The sequence below is a fragment of the Taudactylus pleione genome, unplaced genomic scaffold (genome assembly GCF_031769625.1).
Source record: "Taudactylus pleione unplaced genomic scaffold, aTauple2 ptg000928l, whole genome shotgun sequence".
Classification (NCBI taxonomy): domain Eukaryota; kingdom Metazoa; phylum Chordata; class Amphibia; order Anura; family Myobatrachidae; genus Taudactylus; species Taudactylus pleione.
Window position 1 is genome coordinate 1375423 of NW_028285329.1, and position 22154 is coordinate 1397576.

The 22154-nt window shown below is 46.9% G+C and overlaps 1 protein-coding gene across 8 annotated transcripts in view; it reads left to right on the top strand.

Moving 5' to 3' along the window:
* The window catches only part of SOX5 (SRY-box transcription factor 5), a 278404-nt gene that overhangs the window by 199698 nt on the left and 56552 nt on the right, over positions 1-22154 (top strand). For 6 of the 8 annotated variants that reach the window (XM_088459731.1, XM_088459729.1, XM_088459728.1 and 3 more), the window contains 2 exons: positions 5282-5326; positions 13603-13729. In XM_088459731.1, the coding sequence (XP_088315857.1) occupies positions 5282-5326; positions 13603-13729 (172 nt within the window). The remainder of the gene's footprint in view (positions 1-5281; positions 5327-13602; positions 13730-22154) is intronic. The other 2 variants (XM_088459730.1, XM_088459734.1) reach the window with 1 other exon arrangement.

Here is a 22154-nt window from a genome sequence, read left to right on the forward strand (position 1 = left end):
CTCTGCTCCTGGTTATACACCGTCCTGTTCTCTGCTCCTGGTTATACACCGTCCTGTTCTCTGCTCCTGGTTATACACCGTCCTGTTCCCTGCTCCTGGTTATACACCGTCCTGTTCTCTGCTCCTGGTTATACACCGTCCTGTTCCCTGCTCCTGGTTATACACCGTCCTGTTCCCCGCTCCTGGTTATACACCGTCCTGTTCCCTGCTCCTGGTTATACACCGTCCTGTTCTCTGCTCCTGGTTATACACCGTCCTGTTCCCCGCTCCTGGTTATACACCGTCCTGTTCCCCGCTCCTGGTTATACACCGTTCTGTTCTCCGCTCCTGGTTATACACCGTCCTGTTCTCCGCTCCTGGTTATACACCGTCCTGTTCTCCGCTCCTGGTTATACACCGTCCTGTTCTCCGCTCCTGGTTATACACCGTCCTGTTCCCTGCTCCTGGTTATACACCGTCCTGTTCCCAGCTCCTGGTTATACACCGTCCTGTTCTCCGCTCCTGGTTATACACCGTCCTGTTCTCCGCTCCTGGTTATACACCGTCCTGTTCCCTGCTCCTGGTTATACACCGTCCTGTTCTCCGCTCCTGGTTATACACACTCTCCTTATATCATTGGCAGGTACTAACATGTAGGATAGAGATGAGCTTTCAGTGATTGTCTCCTATGCATTTCTGAAAGTGTAATTGAGACATGATTGGTCAGTGGTCACATTGGATGGGATCTGATTGGCTGTTAGATACATTCAGCATGAAGTTGATGATAATAGTTCTCTCTGCTTAGTTACATTGGGCCACTTTGTGTCCTCAGCCCATACACTGTTACTGTGACATAGAGAGGGCACAGCGCTTGGCATGTGAATGCCCAGCTGTTCTTAGAGGGATTACCAGAGTTTAATGTGGAGCACAGATGGGCCCAATAGCATTGTCCTTAGTATTCTAGGGCAGAGGCTAAATTGGGATGGATGATCGGGAATAAGGCTGATTTAAAAGAGAAGAAAGATAGCAAATCCCCTTGTTCTACAGCAGTGGGAGGGGTGGAGGGGTCGGGATTCTGGGCAGCGCTGGGAAGGCGCTGGGCATGTACCAGGTGCAGCCGTTGAGAGCTTCTCACTGAAGTGCCCTATTCTACGGCGCAGTATGGCGGTCGCAGGTTCGGTGCTGCCGTCGTGGTATAATCTTTTGCGCGTTGTGTGATGGTGCCTAGAACAGGGGGCATCCACAAATGAATGGTTCAGCTCCCAGACACCGGAGTGACATACTACCCGGCCCGGGGCAGAGAATCTGCCCCCACCCCCTCCTCTGATCATACATCATTTATATACATTATCTGGCAGAAATGTGTCATATCAGCCTTGTGAATGGATTGTAACACACACAGAGCACCTACGTGGTAGAGCTGAAGCCGGTATTTACTTTAGCTGATACACTTTTGTTTCTATAGAATATAACACAGCTGGATTCCGCCCTCTGACACAACAAGGAAATAAAAAGCTTTTTCTTATTATGTGTTTAAAATAACAGGTTTTTTTTTTGCACACAATCTTTTTATGTTTTACATATTTGCTTCCAGCTGGTTTAACACTAATCACATCCTAATCTGCCTCCGAATAAACCCCCCCCCCTCCCCCCTCCTTGTACGCCGGACACAGCCGATACTACTGCGCTTAATAAACCGTACTTTCCGTGCCTTCTCAATGCAGCAGATAGAGCTTACAGTATTAGTAAATACAGCGCAACATTTCAAAGACATTTAACCCCTCCAATACAATGTCAGAAAGATAAATATTAGATTCAGTATTTACTACGGGTCTATGTTTTACAGTGCTCCATTAGAAGCTGTAAACACTCAATGGCTAACGCCTCATTTATCTGTACAATTTACAGCAAGTTCCAGCAACCAATCAGTCATTGGCTTTCATTATCTTCCCTGCAGTAGACCGATAAAAGCTGACTGTTGATTGCATGCGGTGTTCCAGTGCAACGCACAGTTAGTGATTTCTAGCTGGTGGCTATACGCAGAGCATATTACATGTATTATCCCTATTACACACGGCGATATCTAAAATATGTACCAAAATTACTGACCAAAATATAATTAGAGAATAAAAACTGCCTGTAATGTATAGCATCCTTATGGCATTGTGTTAGGTGTCACCCAGCCATGTAGTGGTTAAGGCTATACCCTCTGTGCCAGCAAAGCCACATGTACGCCGGCCACATGTGCCAGAGCCTTTTTTACTGTAGGAATGGCTATGCGAGGCGGTTATATCGGTTATAGACTTACACCGTGGGACCTGTACTGCCTGCTTTTTATGTCCTACCAATTGAATAGACATTAAGGGCCTGATTCAGAGCCGGACGCTCTGACCAGAGCGATCGCTCTGAATCAGGGCCCTCCTACATGAAAATGGAGCGGCCTCTTGGACCACCCACAGCTATAGCGAGCGTCCATGATGATGGTCAAGACCATCGCGACCATCGGGCTTGCGACGGAGACCCTGCGGTAGGGTCTCGGTGACCGCAAGCCCTGGAGTGATTTTGGCTCTATCAGAGCCAAAATCACTCCCACTGACATCACTATGTCAGTGGGGCCGGCTTCAGACGGTAGGCGTTCCCATGGGAACGCCTCCGTCTGGCAGCCACGCCCCCGGCACGCCCACCAAAGGGGGCGTGCTGTCAGTCACCATCGACAGCACGCCCCCTTTGGTGCGAGACCCGGTGCGACAGCTTGGCTGTCGCTGTCCGGGTCTCGCGCATGCGCACGACGGAGCTCCCTCCGTCGTGCGCATGCGCATTGGGGTAACATCGACCCGCTTGCGAGCTGGTCTGAATGACCCCCTAAGTGTGCTGGTTTGTCTGACGTAATGCTCCCTCTTTCCTTCATTCAGTTGGGTCGATATATATCAGTGCTCATTGTACGAGTGACTATTGCGATTGCTTAACCCTTTCCTCTCCTGAGCCGGATCTGACACACGTCACTGTCCCGAGTCCAAGCTCTCCCTGCTCGTTACGCCAATTTTATATCTATTTATCGATCCACCTGCAGCATTCAGAGCAAAGTGCGCCGTGCATCAGTTCGGTCTAGCGCCATTCTTCCTGCGCTTGGCTATAAACGCTGACACAAACATAGGGATTCCTTTCCTCCGAGCGAGATATCTCTTCATCATTTAAAGCCAAGCACAGATTCATTTCTGTCTCGTTAGCACACCGACGTATAATTAAAACTGCCCCACTGATATAGATAAAGAAGTCAATAAAAGCTCTTGTAATTAATTTAGTCTTTATTAAGCTGGTGGAATGTAGCGCGTCCCAGTAACCGGATAGAAATCGCTGGTGGCGGCTCCTGTGTGAGGCAATACACCCTGCGCACATACATGTAACGTTGCGTCCCCAGGCAGCATGATTCTCTGGTTAACCAAAATTGTTGGGTAATTGTTCTGTGGTTGGGAACAGAATGTTGAATTAAACTGTTCCCAGCACAATAATTGTGTGATTACTGCGTTTATGTTTCTGGCCAAGGGAACAGTCATCAGGTTTGGAACAGTCAACGAAACCACAAAGACAGGGAAAAAAACAAAGGGAAGCAAAAGTTCTCATTTCAATTGTCTCTATAATGAGAACAGCGTTTGGAAACTGAATTAGAGGGAGCACACGGTGCTGCCGCGCGGCCTGGAGGCAGCCAGATCTGCCGTACGGTATGGTAGAAATGTCCCACCCTGAGCTCTTTCCTGGAACACGAGATGTCAGGGTAGAACCTTCTCTACTGTCATCGTTTCTTAGAGCTTTATATGGAACAATAAAATGTTCCGCACTTGTTGTTTTATAGGCGTAAAGATTTAGCCCATACTTACATAAAAACTAATAATGGGCTTCAGGGGAGATCTGCGGCATCATACACAGCGGCACACAATCCCCATTTGCGGAGCGTTTCTTGCACCTTTCCGCACCGCGGAGCCAAGCGCACACAAGTACGGGTATTGCGGAGTCGTGTGCAAAGTCAGGGGCTTCTCCTCTTGCTGCTGGAGGGGCATAAGTGGGCAGTATTGGGGCGTTCTCATCTAGGCTGCAGCAGAAACAGAAGGGATTGTTTTTGGAATCCTGAAAACAATGCCTTCTGTAACATCGCAGGGACAGCGTGTTACCGCACCGCTCTCCCTGCATAAAATGATGCTGAATAGCTGACTTCAAATGTAAAAGTTGATAAAAAAAATCGTGCGATGTTGCCAGATAATATTCGGGGCGTCTTGGTCACTATTGCTGAATAGACCCCGTAGAGCTGGTGTGGGTGGGCAGTGATCATGGTGACCACTATCAGACTGCGCATACAGACAGGGTGCAGGCACAAGGCAGGTATATATGCGCAGTGGGAACCGTGCCATGACCCCCAACTGCTCCCACCCCAACAACAGAGACGGGACCAACCAAGAGAGGCGCCAGAGCAGGGTGAGTATAGCGGAAAGGGGGTGGGGGTGACCCGGAAATATTAGTAATATATGCGAGTTAGTAGCTGTTGCAGCTATTTGGACTGTTGCTAAAACCTGCTCTCTTTGTTACTTTGATTGTGAGCTCTTTGGCACACATCCCAGTCCCCCTGATTGTTTGCTGCGCTGCCACCTATCTTCCTCAATGTGCAATAACCACAGCATAGCTCGGGATTTATTTCTGTAACCAGTGATAACATTGCTTTTCGCCCATACCTGTAAATACAGTTGATATATAGTTTCTTACAGTGAGGTGAAGTTAAAAACCTTCTTATCTTCAGTTTGTACGTGTTAAGTTTATCTGAGATCACTTATGGTTTCCACGTGGGAAAGTTATTATAATTCTTCTGTATATTTGGGAACTTCACCTTTGTGTGATATTGATGACAGAGCTGGACAATATGTATGTGAAATAACTGGAGTCCTTCTATAAATATGTCTCCCATGCTCCCTCGCTACTCTGCAGCAGGCGGCCATGATATCGGAGCAGACACAGAGAGACTGACAGACTTGTAGACTTGCTTTGCAGAGCGGCTCTGTGTAACCATCATGATATATAGTCAGAAATATGTGGGCAGAGCTTCAGCTGTCTGTAAGGAAGTGGGGGAAGTAATAGCTTAGTAGAACACAGACGCAGGGTTACACTGAACAGCGTATTTTACCTTCATATCCGATGACTTTTATTCTGGGGTTCAGGGCTCCTATTTGATTTTGTTTTACTTTTGTTCCTTGCACAAAGCTGCTTCTTCTCAATTCTCAATTCTAAAAGTATCTTATGTTTTCCCAATGTCAATCAGGTGCAGTCTCCAAAATATGGTGTGGAAAGTTATCTCCTAGACTTGGTAAGCGCTCGGCTCACTGCAGTCCGGCAATCTTTACTGTTTTGTTGCACATTGGCGCAGGCGGTGTCTCCCTCGCGGCATCACCCCCTGTCTGTGTTACTGAGATCACTGCTAATATCACTGGGGTATCCCGAAAAAGAGAGACGATGGACGCCAAGGAGAGGAGCGCGCCAGGTCCGCGGCCTAATGCCTCATTGCAGTAACATAGGAACTATGTTGTGTAACCGCTATGCGTATAAGATAAGCCCTTTTGCCGCTGAGTAACTGCAAATGCCAGCATGCCCTGCCAGTCGGCGATCACCTCCAGCTGGCTGAGAGGGGGCATACTGACACTGGCAGTTCTACAACAGGAATTACCGCATTGCACAGCTGTCCCGTGGGCTTGCTCCGTAGCACTGGGAGCATTAGATTGTCAGCTCAGAAGCCCAGGTCACCCGGGTAGGCTCCTGCTCCCCGTCCCAGTGCATGGCATGAGCATCTGAGTGGCACATCCACATTGGCAGCAATTAAAGGACTTTACAATCAGCTTCAATAACATTTTATTTTTATTTATTTATTTTCCCCCCATTTTTTGGCAGCGAGTATCTTAGTAGAACCATCTGTCTTTCTATTAGTGTTTTTTGAGGCCTGTTTTGGAGCCTCTTCGCTTGGCAAAGTCACTTTTATCCTTGGAAACCATTTAAAAAAAGTTTCATGGCTCTTTGCCGAAGAGAACGATGCAAAAAATTCCTCACAGCTGTTCACTTGCGTCCTTAATGTATAGCTCCTATGTAATGTATATATACTGTACATACCATGTGTGCTGTAGGAATATATATGTGTGTATATATATATATATATATATATATATATATATATATACATATATATATGTATACACTGCGTCCTTAATGTATAGCTCCTATGTAATGTATATATACGGTACATACCATATGTGCTGTAGGACTATATATATATATATATATACACATACACTGCACCCTCAATGTATAGCTCCTATGTAATGTATATATATACTGTACATACCATGTGTGCTGTAGGAATATATATGTGTGTATGTATATATATATATATGTATGTATACACTGCGTCCTTAATGTATAGCTCCTATGTAATGTATATATACTGTACATACCATGTGTGCTGTAGGACTATATATCTATATAAATATATATATATATATATATACACACACACACTGCACCCTCAATGTATAGCTCTTGTATAATGTATATATACTGTACATACCATGTGTGCTGTAGGACTATATATATATATATATATATATATACACACACACACTGCGTCCTTAATGTATAGCTCCCATGTAATGTATATATACTGTACATACCATGTGTGCTGTAGGAATATATATATATACATATGTATACACTGTGTCCTTAATGTATAGCTCCTATGTAATTATATATACTGTACATACCATGTGTGCTGTAGGACTATATATATATATATATATATATATATATATATATATATATATTATATACACACACTGCACCCTCAATGTATAGCTCCTGTATAATGTATATGTACTGTACATACCATGTGTGCTGTAGGACTATATATATATATATATATATATATATATACACACATATGTATACACTTCTTCCTTAATGTATAGCTCCTATGTAATGTATATATACTGTACATACTATGTGTGCTGTAGATTTTTGGAGCTATCTCCATCTAATTTGGCATGGTGGTAAATTATGACCAGGATTAGGTTTTTGACTAGGTTTGAACTTCATCAGGGCCACACACTGTCACTCAATCTCTAAAAATGGGGACTCTTAAATTGCACAGGTCACAGGGCTGGCTCCAGTGGAAATTGGCAGTATGCCAAAAACCTGTGAAAAAGCTACAAAAGTATCATTTTAATCTCAGTCTGGGCAAACTTGATGATTCATGCAAGTTCATATTAAATCCAGCGCCTCTATGCTTGCATGTAACTAGAACTTTGTGGGCCGCATAGCAAGATCTGAAAAAAGCCAACCCCCCCCACCCCAGAAGTAAAATAAAAAAACACATACATTTGCCCCAACACAGAGCCCATTCAGGTTGTGCCACACAGTAGTACCCCTTATAGACATTATACCACGCAGTAGTAGTGCCCCTTATACATCATGCCACACAGTAATGCCCCTTACACTACACAGTAATGCCCCTTACACGTTATACCGCACAGTAATTCCCTTTACAGATTATACCACATAGTAGTAGTGCACCATATAACACATTATTACACACAATCATAGTGCCCCATACACATGATGCCCCCTCCCCCAGTAATTCACCTCCCTATGTTCCTCCAGCAGCCTCTCGCCTCCCCCTGTGTGCCATCAGCAGCCAGCAGGTGTGGCTTTGGGGCCATGCTGCCGGCTAATTACAGCTGGTGCACCGGCAAGTGGATATGGACAGAAAGTGGCGTCGCAATTTTAATCTGGCACAGGTCGCTAGCCACGGCTAGTTTCTCCGACGTATGCTTGCCGTAACATTTCATGAGTTTCATTTCCACTTTTTCCAAGTTTAACTCAAAATTAAATCACACATCTCTTAACGTAATCTCATAGACATGTCTTCCTCGTACACCATGACGAAAGAGAAGGGAACACTTCACATTGAAGTTGTGGTGGCCGGAGTCTTTCTGCAGGTTCAGCGTAGGGATGGACGTCGGAATCCGATGGTTACTAACCATCAATGTTTTTGTTTCAATTGTAGTGTTCTTACCATTTCATGGTGGTGGTCCGATGTTTGCCACCATCGAATGAACATCATTTGATGGTGTTCCGATGTTTTCTGTTTTATTAATGCCTGATATCTATGCCTCCCCTGGCTCATTTCTGGCTACTGTGTTTGCATCAGGGCAGCTCCATGAGTTTGTTGGAGGCTGCGGTTCATTGGAGGCTGTCTCTCACTCTCTGCCTCAGACGTGACACTGCTCAGTCCTAGACTCCCCACCCCTCTCTAAGTTGATGCTAAGCTATCTTTGATTGGGTCTCACTGTCTGTTTCAGCACCCTGGCCAGCTCCTATACAGCAGATTGGTGCAAAGACATTTTCCGTGACTTTGCTTCACTAGAACCGTCACTGCTCGGCTCCCTTTTGTCACAGATGAACGGGTCATACACCTAAGCCTTCCTCAACCAATGCTGTATGAAATAGTGAAAACTCCAACGATCATTCCAGTGGTTGAAGACATTAGCCCGAACGAAAAGGCAGACCTCTAAGACGGGGACATTATTTTATATATATATAAATGTATACACACATACATACACAATGCATAGAAGGGAAGGCAAACAATATGTTTATTAGTCTGGACTTAAAGCTAACGTTTTATATTTGCGTCTTGTTTGCTTACTCTAAGCGACGTGGGTGGTTATTTCCTGCCACATACTGTATCGTGTATGTGTTGTGCACTGAAATACTGACCACGCTTTGTACTCACAGTGAAGCCGCCTCCTGCCGTATTCCTGGCGCATTTGCTCCTGTTACAGGCATATTTGCTACTTGTTCACATTCTCCTTGTGCAATTACAGCTGCTTCCAACAATAAATATATATATATACAGTCAGGTGTAAATATTGGGACATTGACATAATTTTCATATTTTGGCCTCTATTCACCACCACAATGGCTTTGAAATGAAACAAACAAGATGTGATTTACCTGCAGACTTTCAGATTTAAATTGAGGGTAATTACATCCAAATCAGGTGAACGGTGTAGGAATTACAACGGTTTCTATATGTGCCTCCCACTTTTTAAGGGGCCAAAAGTAATGGGACAAACTAAACAATCCTAAACCTAACTTTCACTTTTTAATACTTTGTTGCAAATCCTTTGCAGGCAATTACAGCCTGAAGTCTGGAACGCATAGACATCACCAGACGCTGGGTTTCATCCCTGGTGATGCTCTGTGTGCTGTAGGGATATATACATACCGTGTGTGCTGTAGGGATATATACATACCGTGTGTACTGTAGGGATATATACATACCGTGTGTGCTGTAGGGATATATACATACCGTGTGCGCTGTAGGGATACATACATACCGTGTGTGCTGTAGGGATATATACATACCGTGTGTACTGTAGATATATATATATACATACCGTGTGTGCTGTAGATATATATATATATACATACCGTGTGTGCTGTAGGGATATATACATACCGTGTGTGCTGTAGGGATATATACATACCGTGTGTACTGTAGATATATATATACATACCGTGTGTGCTGTAGGGATATATACATACCGTGTGTGCTGTAGGGATATATACATACCGTGTGTACTGTAGATATATATATACATACCGTGTGTGCTGTAGGGATATATACATACCATGTGTGCTGTAGATATATATACATACCATGTGTACTGTAGATATATATACATACCGTGTGTGCTGTAGATATACATACATACCGTGTGTGCTGTAGATATATATACATACCATGTGTACTGTAGATATATATACATACCGTGTGGGCTGTAGGGATATATATATATATATATATACCGTGTGTACTGTAGGGATATATATATACTGTGTGTACTGTAGATGTAAATACATACCGTGTGTGCTGTAGCTATATATACATACCGTGTGTACTGTAGATATATATACATACCGTGTGCGCTGTAGAGATACATATATACCGTATGTGCTGTAGGGATATATAAATACCGTGTGTGCTGTAGGGATATATACATACCGTGTGTACTGTAGGGATACATACATACCGTGTGCGCTGTCGGGACATATACATACCGTGTGTGCTGTAGGGATATATACATACCGTGTGCGCTGTAGGGATACATACATACCGTGTGCGCTGTAGGGATATATACATACCGTGTGTGCTGTAGGGATATATACATACCGTGTGTGCTGTAGGGATATATACATACATACCGTGTGTACTGTAGGGATATATACATACCGTGTGTACTGTAGATATATATACATACCGTGTGCGCTGTAGGGATACATACATACCGTGTGTGCTGTAGGGATATATACATACCGTGTGTGCTGTAGGGATATATACATACATACCGTGTGTGCTGTAGGGATATATACATACATACATACCGTGTGTGCTGTAGGGATATATACATACATACTGTGTGCACTGTAGGAATACATACATACCGTGTGTGCTGTAGGGATATATACATACCGTGTGTGCTGTAGGGATATATACATACCGTGTGTGCTGTAGGGATATATACATAACGTGTGTGCTGTAGGGATATATACATACCGTGTGTACTGTAGATATATATATACATACCGTGTGTGCTCTAGGGATATATACATACCAGGTGTGCTCTAGGGATATATACATACCTTGTGAGCTGTAGGGATATATACATACTAGGTGTGCTCTAGGGATATATACATACCTTGTGTGCTGTAGGGATATATATATATATTATTTTTATTTTTTTATTTTATTTTTTTTGCTGCAGTGTGCTGGGGGGCAAATCTCTTTTTTTCTGTGTTCAGTGTAAACCCCGCCCTTTACAAGCACCTGTATTATGCAATTAAGGTGATTTGAGCAACTACCATATTTTTAATATATATATATATATATATATATATACATACATACCATGTGTGCTGTAGGGATATATACATACCGTGTGTGCTGTTTGGATATATACATACATACATACCGTGTGTGCTGTAGGAATACATACATACCGTGTTTACTGTAGGGATACATACATACTGTGTGTGCTGTAGGGATACATACATACCGTGTGTGCTGTAGGAATACATACATACCGTGTGTGCTGTAGGAATACATACATACCGTGTTTACTGTAGGGATTTATACATACCGTGTGCGCTGTAGGGATACATACATACCGTGTGCGCTGTAGGGATATATACATACCGTGTGTACTGTGTGGATATATACATACCGTGTGTTCTGTAGATATATATACATACCATGTGTACTGTAGATATGTACATACCGTGTGCGCTGTAGGGATATATATATATATACCGTGTGTACTGTAGGGATATATATACTGTGTGTACTGTAGATGTAAATACATACCGTGTGTGCTGTAGGGATATATACATACCGTGTGTGCTGTAGGGATATATACATACCGTGTGCGCTGTTGGGATATATACATACCCTGTGCGCTGTAGGGATATATACATACCGTGTGCGCTGTAGGGATACATACATACCGTGTGTGCTGTAGGGATATATACATACCGTGTGTGCTGTAGGGATATATACATACATACATACCTGTGTGCTGTAGGGATATATACATACATACCGTGTGTTCTGTAGGGATATATACATACATACATACCGTGTGTGCTGTAGGGATATATACATACTGTGTGCGCTGTAGGAATACATACATACCGTGTGTGCTGTTGGGTTATATACATACCGTGTGTGCTGTAGGGTTATATACATACCGTGTGTGCTCTAGGGTTATATACATACCGTGTGTGCTGTAGGGTTATATACATACCGTGTGTGCTGTAGGGATATATACATACCGTGTTTGCTGTAGGGATATATATACATATATATATATTTTTGCTGCAGTGTGCTGAGGGGCAAATCTCTTTTTTTCTGTGTTCAGTGTAAACCCCGCCCTTTACAAGCACCTGTATTATGCAATTAAGGTGATTTGAGCAACTACCATATTTTTTATATATATATATATATATACATACATACCATGTGTGCTGTAGGGATATATACATATGTGTGTGCTGTTTGGATATATACATACATACCGTGTGTGCTGTAGGAATACATACATACCGTGTTTACTGTAGGGATACATACATACCGTGTGTGCTGTAGGGATACATACATACCGTGTGTGCTGTGGAAATATATACATACCGTGTTTACTGTAGGGATATATACATACCGTGTGTGCTGTAGGGATACATACATACCGTGTGCGCTGTAGGGATATATACATACCGTGTGTACTGTGTGGATATATACATACCGTGTGTACTGTAGATATATATACATACCATGTGTACTGTAGATATATACATACCGTGTGCGCTGTAGGGATATATATATATACCGTGTGTACTGTATGGATATATATACTGTGTGTACTGTAGATGTAAATACATACCGTGTGTGCTGTATGGATATATACATACCGTGTGTGCTGTAGGGATATATACATACCGTGTGTGCTGTTTGGATATATACATACATACCGTGTGTGCTGTAGGAATACATACATACCGTGTGCGCTGTAGGGATATATACATACCGTGTGTACTGTAGGGATATATACATACCGTGTGTGCTGTAGGGATACATACATACCGTATGTACTGTAGATATATATACATACTGTGTGTGCTGTAGGGATATATACATACCGTGTGTACTGTAGATATATATACATACTGTGTGTGCTGTAGGGATATATACATACCGTGTGTGCTGTAGGGATATATACATACCGTGTGTGCTGTAGATATATATACATACCGTGTGTGCTGTAGGGATATATACATACCGTGTGTGCTGTAGGGATATATACATACCGTGTGTGCTGTAGGGATATATACATACCGTGTGTGCTGTAGGGATATATACATACCGTGTGTGCTGTAGGGATATATACATACCGTGTGTGCTGTAGATATATATACATACCGTGTGTGCTGTAGGGATATATACATACCGTGTGTGCTGTAGGGATATATACATACCGTGTGTGCTGTAGGGATATATACATACCGTGTGTGCTGTAGGGATATATACATACCGTGTGTGCTGTAGGGATATATACATACCGTGTGTGCTGTAGGGATATATTCATACCGTATGTACTGTAGATATATATACATACCGTGTGTGCTGTAGGGATATATACATACCGTGTGTACTGTAGGGATATATACATACCGTATGTACTGTAGATATATATACATACCGTGTGTGCTGTAGGGATATATACATACCGTGTGTGCTGTAGGGATATATACATACCGTATGTACTGTAGATATATATACATACCGTGTGTGCTGTAGGGATATATACATACAGTGTGTACTGTAGGGATATATACATACCGTGTGTACTGTAGATATATATACATACCGTGTGTGCTGTAGGGATATATACATACCGTGTGTGCTGTAGGGATAATACAATGTATCGGATATAATAAGTGACAAATTATATAATTGTTTCCTCTTTTGTTTTTGTTCCACAGGTCCAAGGCCAGCTGCCCCCCCTAATGATCCCTGTATTCCCACCTGATCAGAGGACGCTCGCAGCTGCAGCGGCAGCCCAGCAAGGCTTCCTCATACCTCCTGGATTCAGCTATAAGGCCGGATGCAGTAAGTGTCTGTTGGTATAGTGCTGGCTGGGAGAGAAGCAGGAGAGACGCCAGTCTCCTCGTTATGTAGGGAGAAGTAGTGACCTGTAGGAGTGACGCCAGTCTCCTCGTTATGTAGGGAGCAGTAGTGACCTGTAGGAGTGACGCCAGTCTCCTCGTTATGTAGGGAGAAGTAGTGACCTGTAGGAGTGACGCCAGTCTCCTCGTTATGTAGGGAGAAGTAGTGACCTGTAGGAGTGACGCCAGTCTCCTCGTTATGTAGGGAGAAGTAGTGACCTGTAGGAGTGACGCCAGTCTCCTCGTTATGTAGGGAGAAGTAGTGACCTGTAGGAGTGCCGCCAGTCTCCTCGTTATGTAGGGAGCAGTAGTGACCTGTAGGAGTGACGCCAGTCTCCTCGTTATGTAGGGGGAAGTAGTGACCTGTAGGAGTGACGCCAGTCTCCTCGTTATGTAGGGAGCAGTAGTGACCTGTAGGAGTGACGCCAGTCTCCTCGTTATGTAGGGAGAAGTAGTGACCTGTAGGAGTGACGCCAGTCTCCTCGTTATGTAGGGAGAAGTAGTGACCTGTAGGAGTGACGCCAGTCTCCTCGTTATGTAGGGAGAAGTAGTGACCTGTAGGAGTGACGCCAGTCTCCTCGTTATGTAGGGAGAAGTAGTGACCTGTAGGAGTGACGCCAGTCTCCTCGTTATGTAGGGAGAAGTAGTGACCTGTAGGAGTGACGCCAGTCTCCTCGTTATGTAGGGAGAAGTAGTGACCTGTAGGATTGACTCCAGTCTCCTCGTTATGTAGGGAGAAGTAGTGACCTGTAGGAGTGACGCCAGTCTCCTCGTTATGTAGGGAGAAGTAGTGACCTGTAGGAGTGACGCCAGTCTCCTCGTTATGTAGGGAGAAGTAGTGACCTGTAGGAGTGACGCCAGTCTCCTCGTTATGTAGGGAGAAGTAGTGGCCTGTAGGAGTGAAGCCAGTCTCATCGTTATGTAGGGAGAAGTAGTGACCTGTAGGAGTGACGCCAGTCTCCTCGTTATGTAGGGAGAAGTAGTGACCTGTAGGAGTGACGCCAGTCTCCTCGTTATGTAGGGAGAAGTAGTGACCTGTAGGAGTGACGCCAGTCTCCTCGTTATGTAGGGAGCAGTAGTGACCTGTAGGAGTGACGCCAGTCTCCTCGTTATGTAAGGGGAAGTAGTGACCTGTAGGAGTGACGCCAGTCTCCTCGTTATGTAAGGGGAAGTAGTGACCTGTAGGAGTGACGCCAGTCTCCTCGTTATGTAGGGAGCAGTAGTGACCTGTAGCAGTGACGCCAGTCTCCTTGTTATGTAGGGAGAAGTAGTGACCTGTAGGAGTGACACCAGTCTCCTCGTTATGTAGTGAGAAGTAGTGACCTGTAGGAGTGACGCCAGTCTCCTCGTTATGTAGGGAGAATTAGTGACCTGTAGGAGTGACGCCAGTCTCCTCGTTATGTAGGGAGAATTAGTGACCTGTATGAGTGACGCCAGTCTCCTCGTTATGTAGGGAGCAGTAGTGACCTGTAGGAGTGACGCCAGTCTCCTCGTTATGTAGGGAGAAGTAGTGACCTGTAGGAGTGACGCCAGTCTCCTCGTTATGTAGTGAGAAGTAGTGACCTGTAGGAGTGACGCCAGTCTCCTCGTTATGTAGGGAGAAGTAGTGACCTGTAGGAGTGACTCCAGTCTCCTCGTTATGTAGGGAGAAGTAGTGACCTGTAGGAGTGACGCCAGTCTCCTCGTTATGTAGGGAGAAGTAGTGACCTGTAGGAGTGACGCCAGTCTCCTCGTTATGTAGGGAGAAGTAGTGACCTGTAGGAGTGACGCCATCTCCTCGTTATGTAGGGAGAAGTAGTGGCCTGTAGGAGTGAAGCCAGTCTCATCGTTATGTAGGGAGAAGTAGTGACCTGTAGGAGTGACGCCAGTCTCCTCGTTATGTAGGGAGAAGTAGTGACCTGTAGGAGTGATGCCAGTCTCCTCGTTATGTAGGGAGCAGTAGTGACCTGTAGGAGTGACGCCAGTCTCCTCGTTATGTAGGGAGAAGTAGTGACCTGTAGGAGTGACGCCAGTCTCCTCGTTCTGAAGGGAGAAGTAGTGACCTGTAGGAGTGACGCCAGTCTCCTCGTTATGTTGGGAGTAGTAGTGACCTGTAGGAGTGACGCCAGTCTCCTCGTTATGTAGGGAGAAGTAGTGACCTGTAGGAGTGACGCCAGTCTCCTCGTTATGTAGGGAGTAGTTGTGACCTGTAGAAGTGACGCCAGTCTCCTCGTTATGTAGGGAGAAGTAGTGACCTGTAGAAGTGACGCCAGTCTCCTCGTTATGTAGGGAGAAGTAGTGACCTGTAGGAGTGACGCCAGTCTCCTCGTTTTGTAGGGAGAAGTAGTGACCTGTAGGAGTGATGCCAGTCTCCTCGTTATGTAGGGAGAAGTAGTGACCTGTAGGAGTGACGCCAGTCTCGTTATGTAGGGAGCAGTAGTGACCTGTAGGAGTGATGCCAGTGTCCTCGTTATTTAGGGAGAAGTAGTGACCTGTAGGAGTGACACCAGTCTCCTCGTTATGTAGGGATAAGTAGTGACCTGTAGGAGTGACGCCAGTCTCCTCGTTATGTAGGGAGCAGTAGTGACCTGTAGGAGTGACGCCAGTCTCCTCGTTATGTAGGGAGAAGTAGTGACCTGTAGGAGTGACGCCAGTCTCCTCGTTATGTAGGGAGAAGTAGTGACCTGTAGGAGTGACGCCAGTCTCCTCATTATGTAGGGAGTAGTAGTGACCTGTAGGAGTGACGCCAGTCTCCTCGTTATGTAGGGAGAAGTAGTGACCTGTAGGAGTGACGCCACTCTCCTCGTTATGTAGGGAGCAGTAGTGACCTGTAGGAGTGACGCCAGTCTCCTCGTTATGTAGGGAGAAGTAGTGACCTGTAGGAGTGACGCCAGTCTCCTCGTTATGTAGGGAGCAGTAGTGATCTGTAGCAGTGACGCCAGTCTCCTCGTTATGTAGGGAGAAGTAGTGACCTGTAGGAGTGACGCCAGTCTCCTCGTTATGTAGGGAGCAGTAGTGACCTGTAGGAGTGACGCCAGTCTCCTCGTTATGTAGGGAGAAGTAGTGACCTGTAGGAGTGACGCCTGTCTCCTCGTTTTGTAGGGAGAAGTAGTGACCTGTAGGAGTGACGCCAGTCTCCTCGTTATGTAGGGAGCAGTAGTGACCTGTAGGAGTGACGCCAGTCTCCTCGTTATGTAGGGAGAAGTAGTGACCTGTAGGTGTGACACCAGTCTCCTCGTTATGTAGGGAGCAGTAGTGACCTGTAGGAGTGACGCCAGTCTCCTCGTTATGTAGGGAGAAGTAGTGACCTGTAGGAGTGACGCCAGTCTCCTCGTTATGTAGGGAGCAGTAGTGACCTGTAGGAGTGACGCCAGTCTCCTCGTTATGTAGGGAGCAGTAGTGATCTGTAGCAGTGACGCCAGTCTCCTTGTTATGTAGGGAGAAGTAGTGACCTGTAGGAGTGACTCCAGTCTCCTCGTTATGTAGGGAGAAGTAGTGACCTGTAGGAGTGACGCCAGTCTCCTCGTTAAGGAGGGAGAAGTAGTGACCTGTAGGAGTGACGCCAGTCTCCTCATTATGTAGGGAGTAGTAGTGACCTGTAGGAGTGACGCCAGTCTCCTCGTTATGTAGGGAGAAGTAGTGACCTGTAGGAGTGACGCCAGTCTCCTCGTTATGTAGGGAGCAGTAGTGACCTGTAGGAGTGACGCCAGTCTCCTCGTTATGTAGGGAGAAGTAGTGACCTGTAGGAGTGACGCCAGTCTCCTCGTTATGTAGGGAGCAGTAGTGATCTGTAGCAGTGACGCCAGTCTCCTCGTTATGTAGGGAGAAGTAGTGACCTGTAGGAGTGACGCCAGTCTCCTCGTTATGTAGGGAGCAGTAGTGACCTGTAGGAGTGACGCCAGTCTCCTCGTTATGTAGGGAGAAGTAATGACCTGTAGGAGTGACGCCTGTCTCCTCGTTATGTAGGGAGAAGTAGTGACCTGTAGGAGTGACGCCAGTCTTCTCGTTATGTAGGGAGCAGTAGTGACCTGTAGGAGTGACGCCAGTCTCCTCGTTATGTAGGGAGAAGTAGTGACCTGTAGGAGTGACGCCAGTCTCCTCGTTATGTAGGGAGCAGTAGTGACCTGTAGGAGTGACGCCAGTCTCCTCGTTATGTAGGGAGAAGTAGTGACCTGTAGGAGTGACGCCAGTCTCCTCGTTATGTAGGGAGAAGTAGTGACCTGTAGGAGTGACGCCAGTCTCCTCGTTATGTAGTGACCTGTAGGAGTGACGCCAGTCTCCTCGTTATGTAGGGAGCAGTAGTGACCTGTAGGAGTGACGCCAGTCTCCTTGTTATGTAGGCAGAAGTAGTGACCTGTAGGAGAGACGCCAGTCTCCTCGTTATGTAGGGAGAAGTAGTGACCTGTAGGAGTGACGCCAGTCTCCTCATTATGTAGGGAGTAGTAGTGACCTGTAGGAGTGACGCCAGTCTCCTCGTTATGTAGGGAGAAGTAGTGACCTGTAGGAGTGACGCCACTCTCCTCGTTATGTAGGGAGCAGTAGTGACCTGTAGGAGTGACGCCAGTCTCCTCGTTATGTAGGGAGAAGTAGTGACCTGTAGGAGTGACGCCAGTCTCCTCGTTATGTAGGGAGCAGTAGTGATCTGTAGCAGTGACGCCAGTCTCCTCGTTATGTAGGGAGAAGTAGTGACCTGTAGGAGTGACGCCAGTCTCCTCGTTATGTAGGGAGCAGTAGTGACCTGTAGGAGTGACGCCAGTCTCCTCGTTATGTAGGGAGAAGTAGTGACCTGTAGGAGTGACGCCTGTCTCCTCGTTATGTAGGGAGAAGTAGTGACCTGTAGGAGTGACGCCAGTCTCCTCGTTATGTAGGGAGCAGTAGTGACCTGTAGGAGTGACGCCAGTCTCCTCGTTATGTAGGGAGAAGTAGTGACCTGTAGGTGTGACACCAGTCTCCTCGTTATGTAGGGAGCAGTAGTGACCTGTAGGAGTGACGCCAGTCTCCTCGTTATGTAGGGAGAAGTAGTGACCTGTAGGAGTGACGCCAGTCTCCTCGTTATGTAGGGAGCAGTAGTGACCTGTAGGAGTGACGCCAGTCTCCTCGTTATGTAGGGAGCAGTAGTGATCTGTAGCAGTGACGCCAGTCTCCTTGTTATGTAGGGAGAAGTAGTGACCTGTAGGAGTGACTCCAGTCTCCTCGTTATGTAGGGAGAAGTAGTGACCTGTAGGAGTGACGCCAGTCTCCTCGTTAAGTAGGGAGAAGTAGTGACCTGTAGGAGTGACGCCAGTCTCCTCGTTATGTAGGGAGCAGTAGTGACCTGTAGGAGTGACGCCAGTCTCCTCGTTATGTATGGAGAAGTAGTGACCTGTAGGAGTGACGCCAGTCTCCTCGTTATGTAGGGAGAAGTAGTGACCTGTAGCAGTGACGCCAATCTGCTCGCTATGTAGGGAGCAGTAGTGACCTGTAGGAGTGACGCCAGTTTTCTCGTTATGTAGGGAGCAGTAGTGACCTGTAGGAGTGACGCCAGTCTCCTCGCTATGTAGGGAGCAGTAGTGACCTGTAGGAGTGACGCCAGTCTCCTCGTTATGTAGGGAGAAGTAGTGACCTGTAGGAGTGACGCCAGTCTCCTCGTTATGTAGGGAGAAGTAGTGACCTGTAGGAGTGACGCCAGTCTCCTCGTTATGTAGGGAGAAGTAGTCACCTGTAGGAGTGACACCAGTCTCCTCGTTATGTAGGGAGAAGTAGTGACCTGTAGGAGTGACGCCAGTCTCCTCGTTATGTAGGGAGCAGTAGTGACCTGTAGCGGAGACACTGATCTTGTCATGTAGGGAGCAGTAGTGACCTGTAGGGGAGACACTGATCTCGTCATGTAGGGAGCAGTAGTGACCTGTAGTGGAGACACTGATCTCGTCGTGTAGGGAGCAGTAGTGACCTATAGGGAAGACACCGATCTCATCATGTAGGGATCAGTAGTGACCTGTAGGGGATACATCAATCTCCTTGTCATGTAGGGATCAGTAGTGACTTGTAGGGGAGACACCGATCTTCTCATCATGTAGGGAGCAATAGTGACGTGTAGGGGAGACACTGATCTTGTCATCCTTTATTCTTACACTGCAACTCCGTCCAGCTACGACACACTGTTCCCAGCGCTCCTGTATCCTCAGCGCTCTATATCAGTCATAGACAGCCCAGCCAGCGGCGTATCCTCAGCGCTCTGTATCAGTCATAGACAGCCCAGCCAGCGGCGTATCCTCAGCGCTCTGTATCAGTCATAGACAGCCCAGCCAGCGGCGTATCCTCAGCGCTCTGTATCAGTCATAGACATCCCAGCCAGCGGAGTATCCTCAGCGCTCTGTATCAGTCATAGACAGCCCAGCCAGCGGTGTATCCTCAGCGCTCTGTATCAGTCATAGACAGCCCAGCCAGCGGCGTATCCTCAGCGCTCTGTATCAGTCATAGACAGCCCAGCCAGCGGCGTATCCTCAGCGCTCTGTATCAGTCCTAGACAGCGCAGCCAGCGGCGTATCCTCAGCGCTCTGTATCAGTCCTAGACAGCGCAGCCAGCGGCGTATCCTCAGCGCTCTGTATCAGTCATAGACAGCCCAGCCAGCGGCGTATCCTCAGCGCTCTATATCAGTCATAGACAGCCCAGCCAGCGACGTATCCTCAGCGCTCTGTATCAGTCATAGACAGCCCAGCCAGCGGCGTATCCTCAGCGCTCTATATCAGTCAGAGACAGCCCAGCCTGCGACGTATCCTCAGCGCTCTGTATCAGTCATAGACAGCCCAGCCAGCGGCGTATCCTCAGCGCTCTATATCAGTCATAGACAGCCCAGCCAGCGGTGTATCCTCAGCGCTCTGTATCAGTCATAGACAGCCCAGCCAGCGGCGTATCCTCAGCGCTCTGTATCAGTCATAGACAGCCCGGCCAGCGGCATATCCTCAGCGCTCTGTATCAGTCATAGACAGCCCAGCCAGCGGCTTATCCTCAGCGCTCTATATCAGTCATAGACAGCCCAGCCAGTGGTGTGTCCTCAGCGCTCTATATCAGTCATAGACAGCCCAGCCAGCGGCGGTATCGTCAGCGCTCTGTATCAGTCATAGACAGCCCAGCCAGCGGCGTATCCACAGCGCTCTGTATCAGTCATAGACAGCCCAGCCAGCGGTGTATCCTCAGCGCTCTGTATCTGTCATAGACAGCCCAGCCAGCGGCGGTATCCTCAGCGCTCTATATCAGTCATAGACAGCCCAGCCAGCGGATGTATCCTCAGCGCTCTGTATCAGTCATAGACAGCCCAGCCAGCGGCGTATCCTCAGCGCTCTGTATCAGTCATAGACAGCCCAGTCAGCGGCGGTATCCTCAGCGCTCTGTATCAGTCATAGACAGCCCAGCCAGCGGTGTATCCTCAGCGCTCTATATCAGTCATAGACAGCCCAGCCAGCGGCGTATCCTCAGCGCTCTATATCAGTCATAGACAGCCCAGCCAGCGGCGTATCCTCAGCGCTCTGTATCAGTCATAGACAGCCCAGCCAGCGGCGTATCCTCAACGCTCTGTATCAGTCATAGACAGCCCAGCCAGCGGCGTATCCTCAGCGCTCTGTATCAGTCATAGACAGCCCAGCCAGCGGCGTATCCTCAGCGCTCTGTATCAGTCATAGACAGCCCAGCCAGCGGCGTATCCTCAGCGCTCTGTATCAGTCATAGACAGCCCAGCCAGCGGCGGTATCCTCAGCGCTCTGTATCAGTCATAGACAGCCCAGCCAGTGGCGTATCCTCAGCGCTCTGTATCAGTCATAGACAGCCCAGTCAGCGGCGTATCCTCAGCGCTCTGTATCAGTCATAGACAGCCCAGCCAGCGGCGTATCCTCAGCGCTCTGTATCAGTCATAGACAGTCCAGCCAGCGGCGTATCCTCAGCGCTCTAGATCAGTCATAGACAGCCCAGCCAGCGGCGTATCCTCAGTGCTCTGTATCAGTCATAGACAGCCCAGCCAGCGGCGTATCCTCAGCGCTCTATATCAGTGATAGACAGCCCAGCCAGCGGCGTGTCCTCAGCGCTCTGTATCAGTCATAGACAGCCCAGCCAGCGGCGGTATCCTCAGCATTCGATTTCATCGTCTCTCCGAGCCTTCCCTCGGTTACTGCTACCACTGGTGCATCTGATGGTCTGGGCCAATGTCCCTGAGAGTGGGACCAATCTGGTCTCCAGGAACTGATGACATCAATCAGCCACTTTGCCTGAGTGATGTCACTTCCTCCTAATGCACTTACAGGTGGAATATTGGCCCAGCCCACGTCATGGTGGCCTCCGGTGGGAGTCGGCGATTGGTGCCCTATAAAATCAGCCCTATATGAGGGGTAAGAGTTTTCTATAAATCTGTGTCATTGAC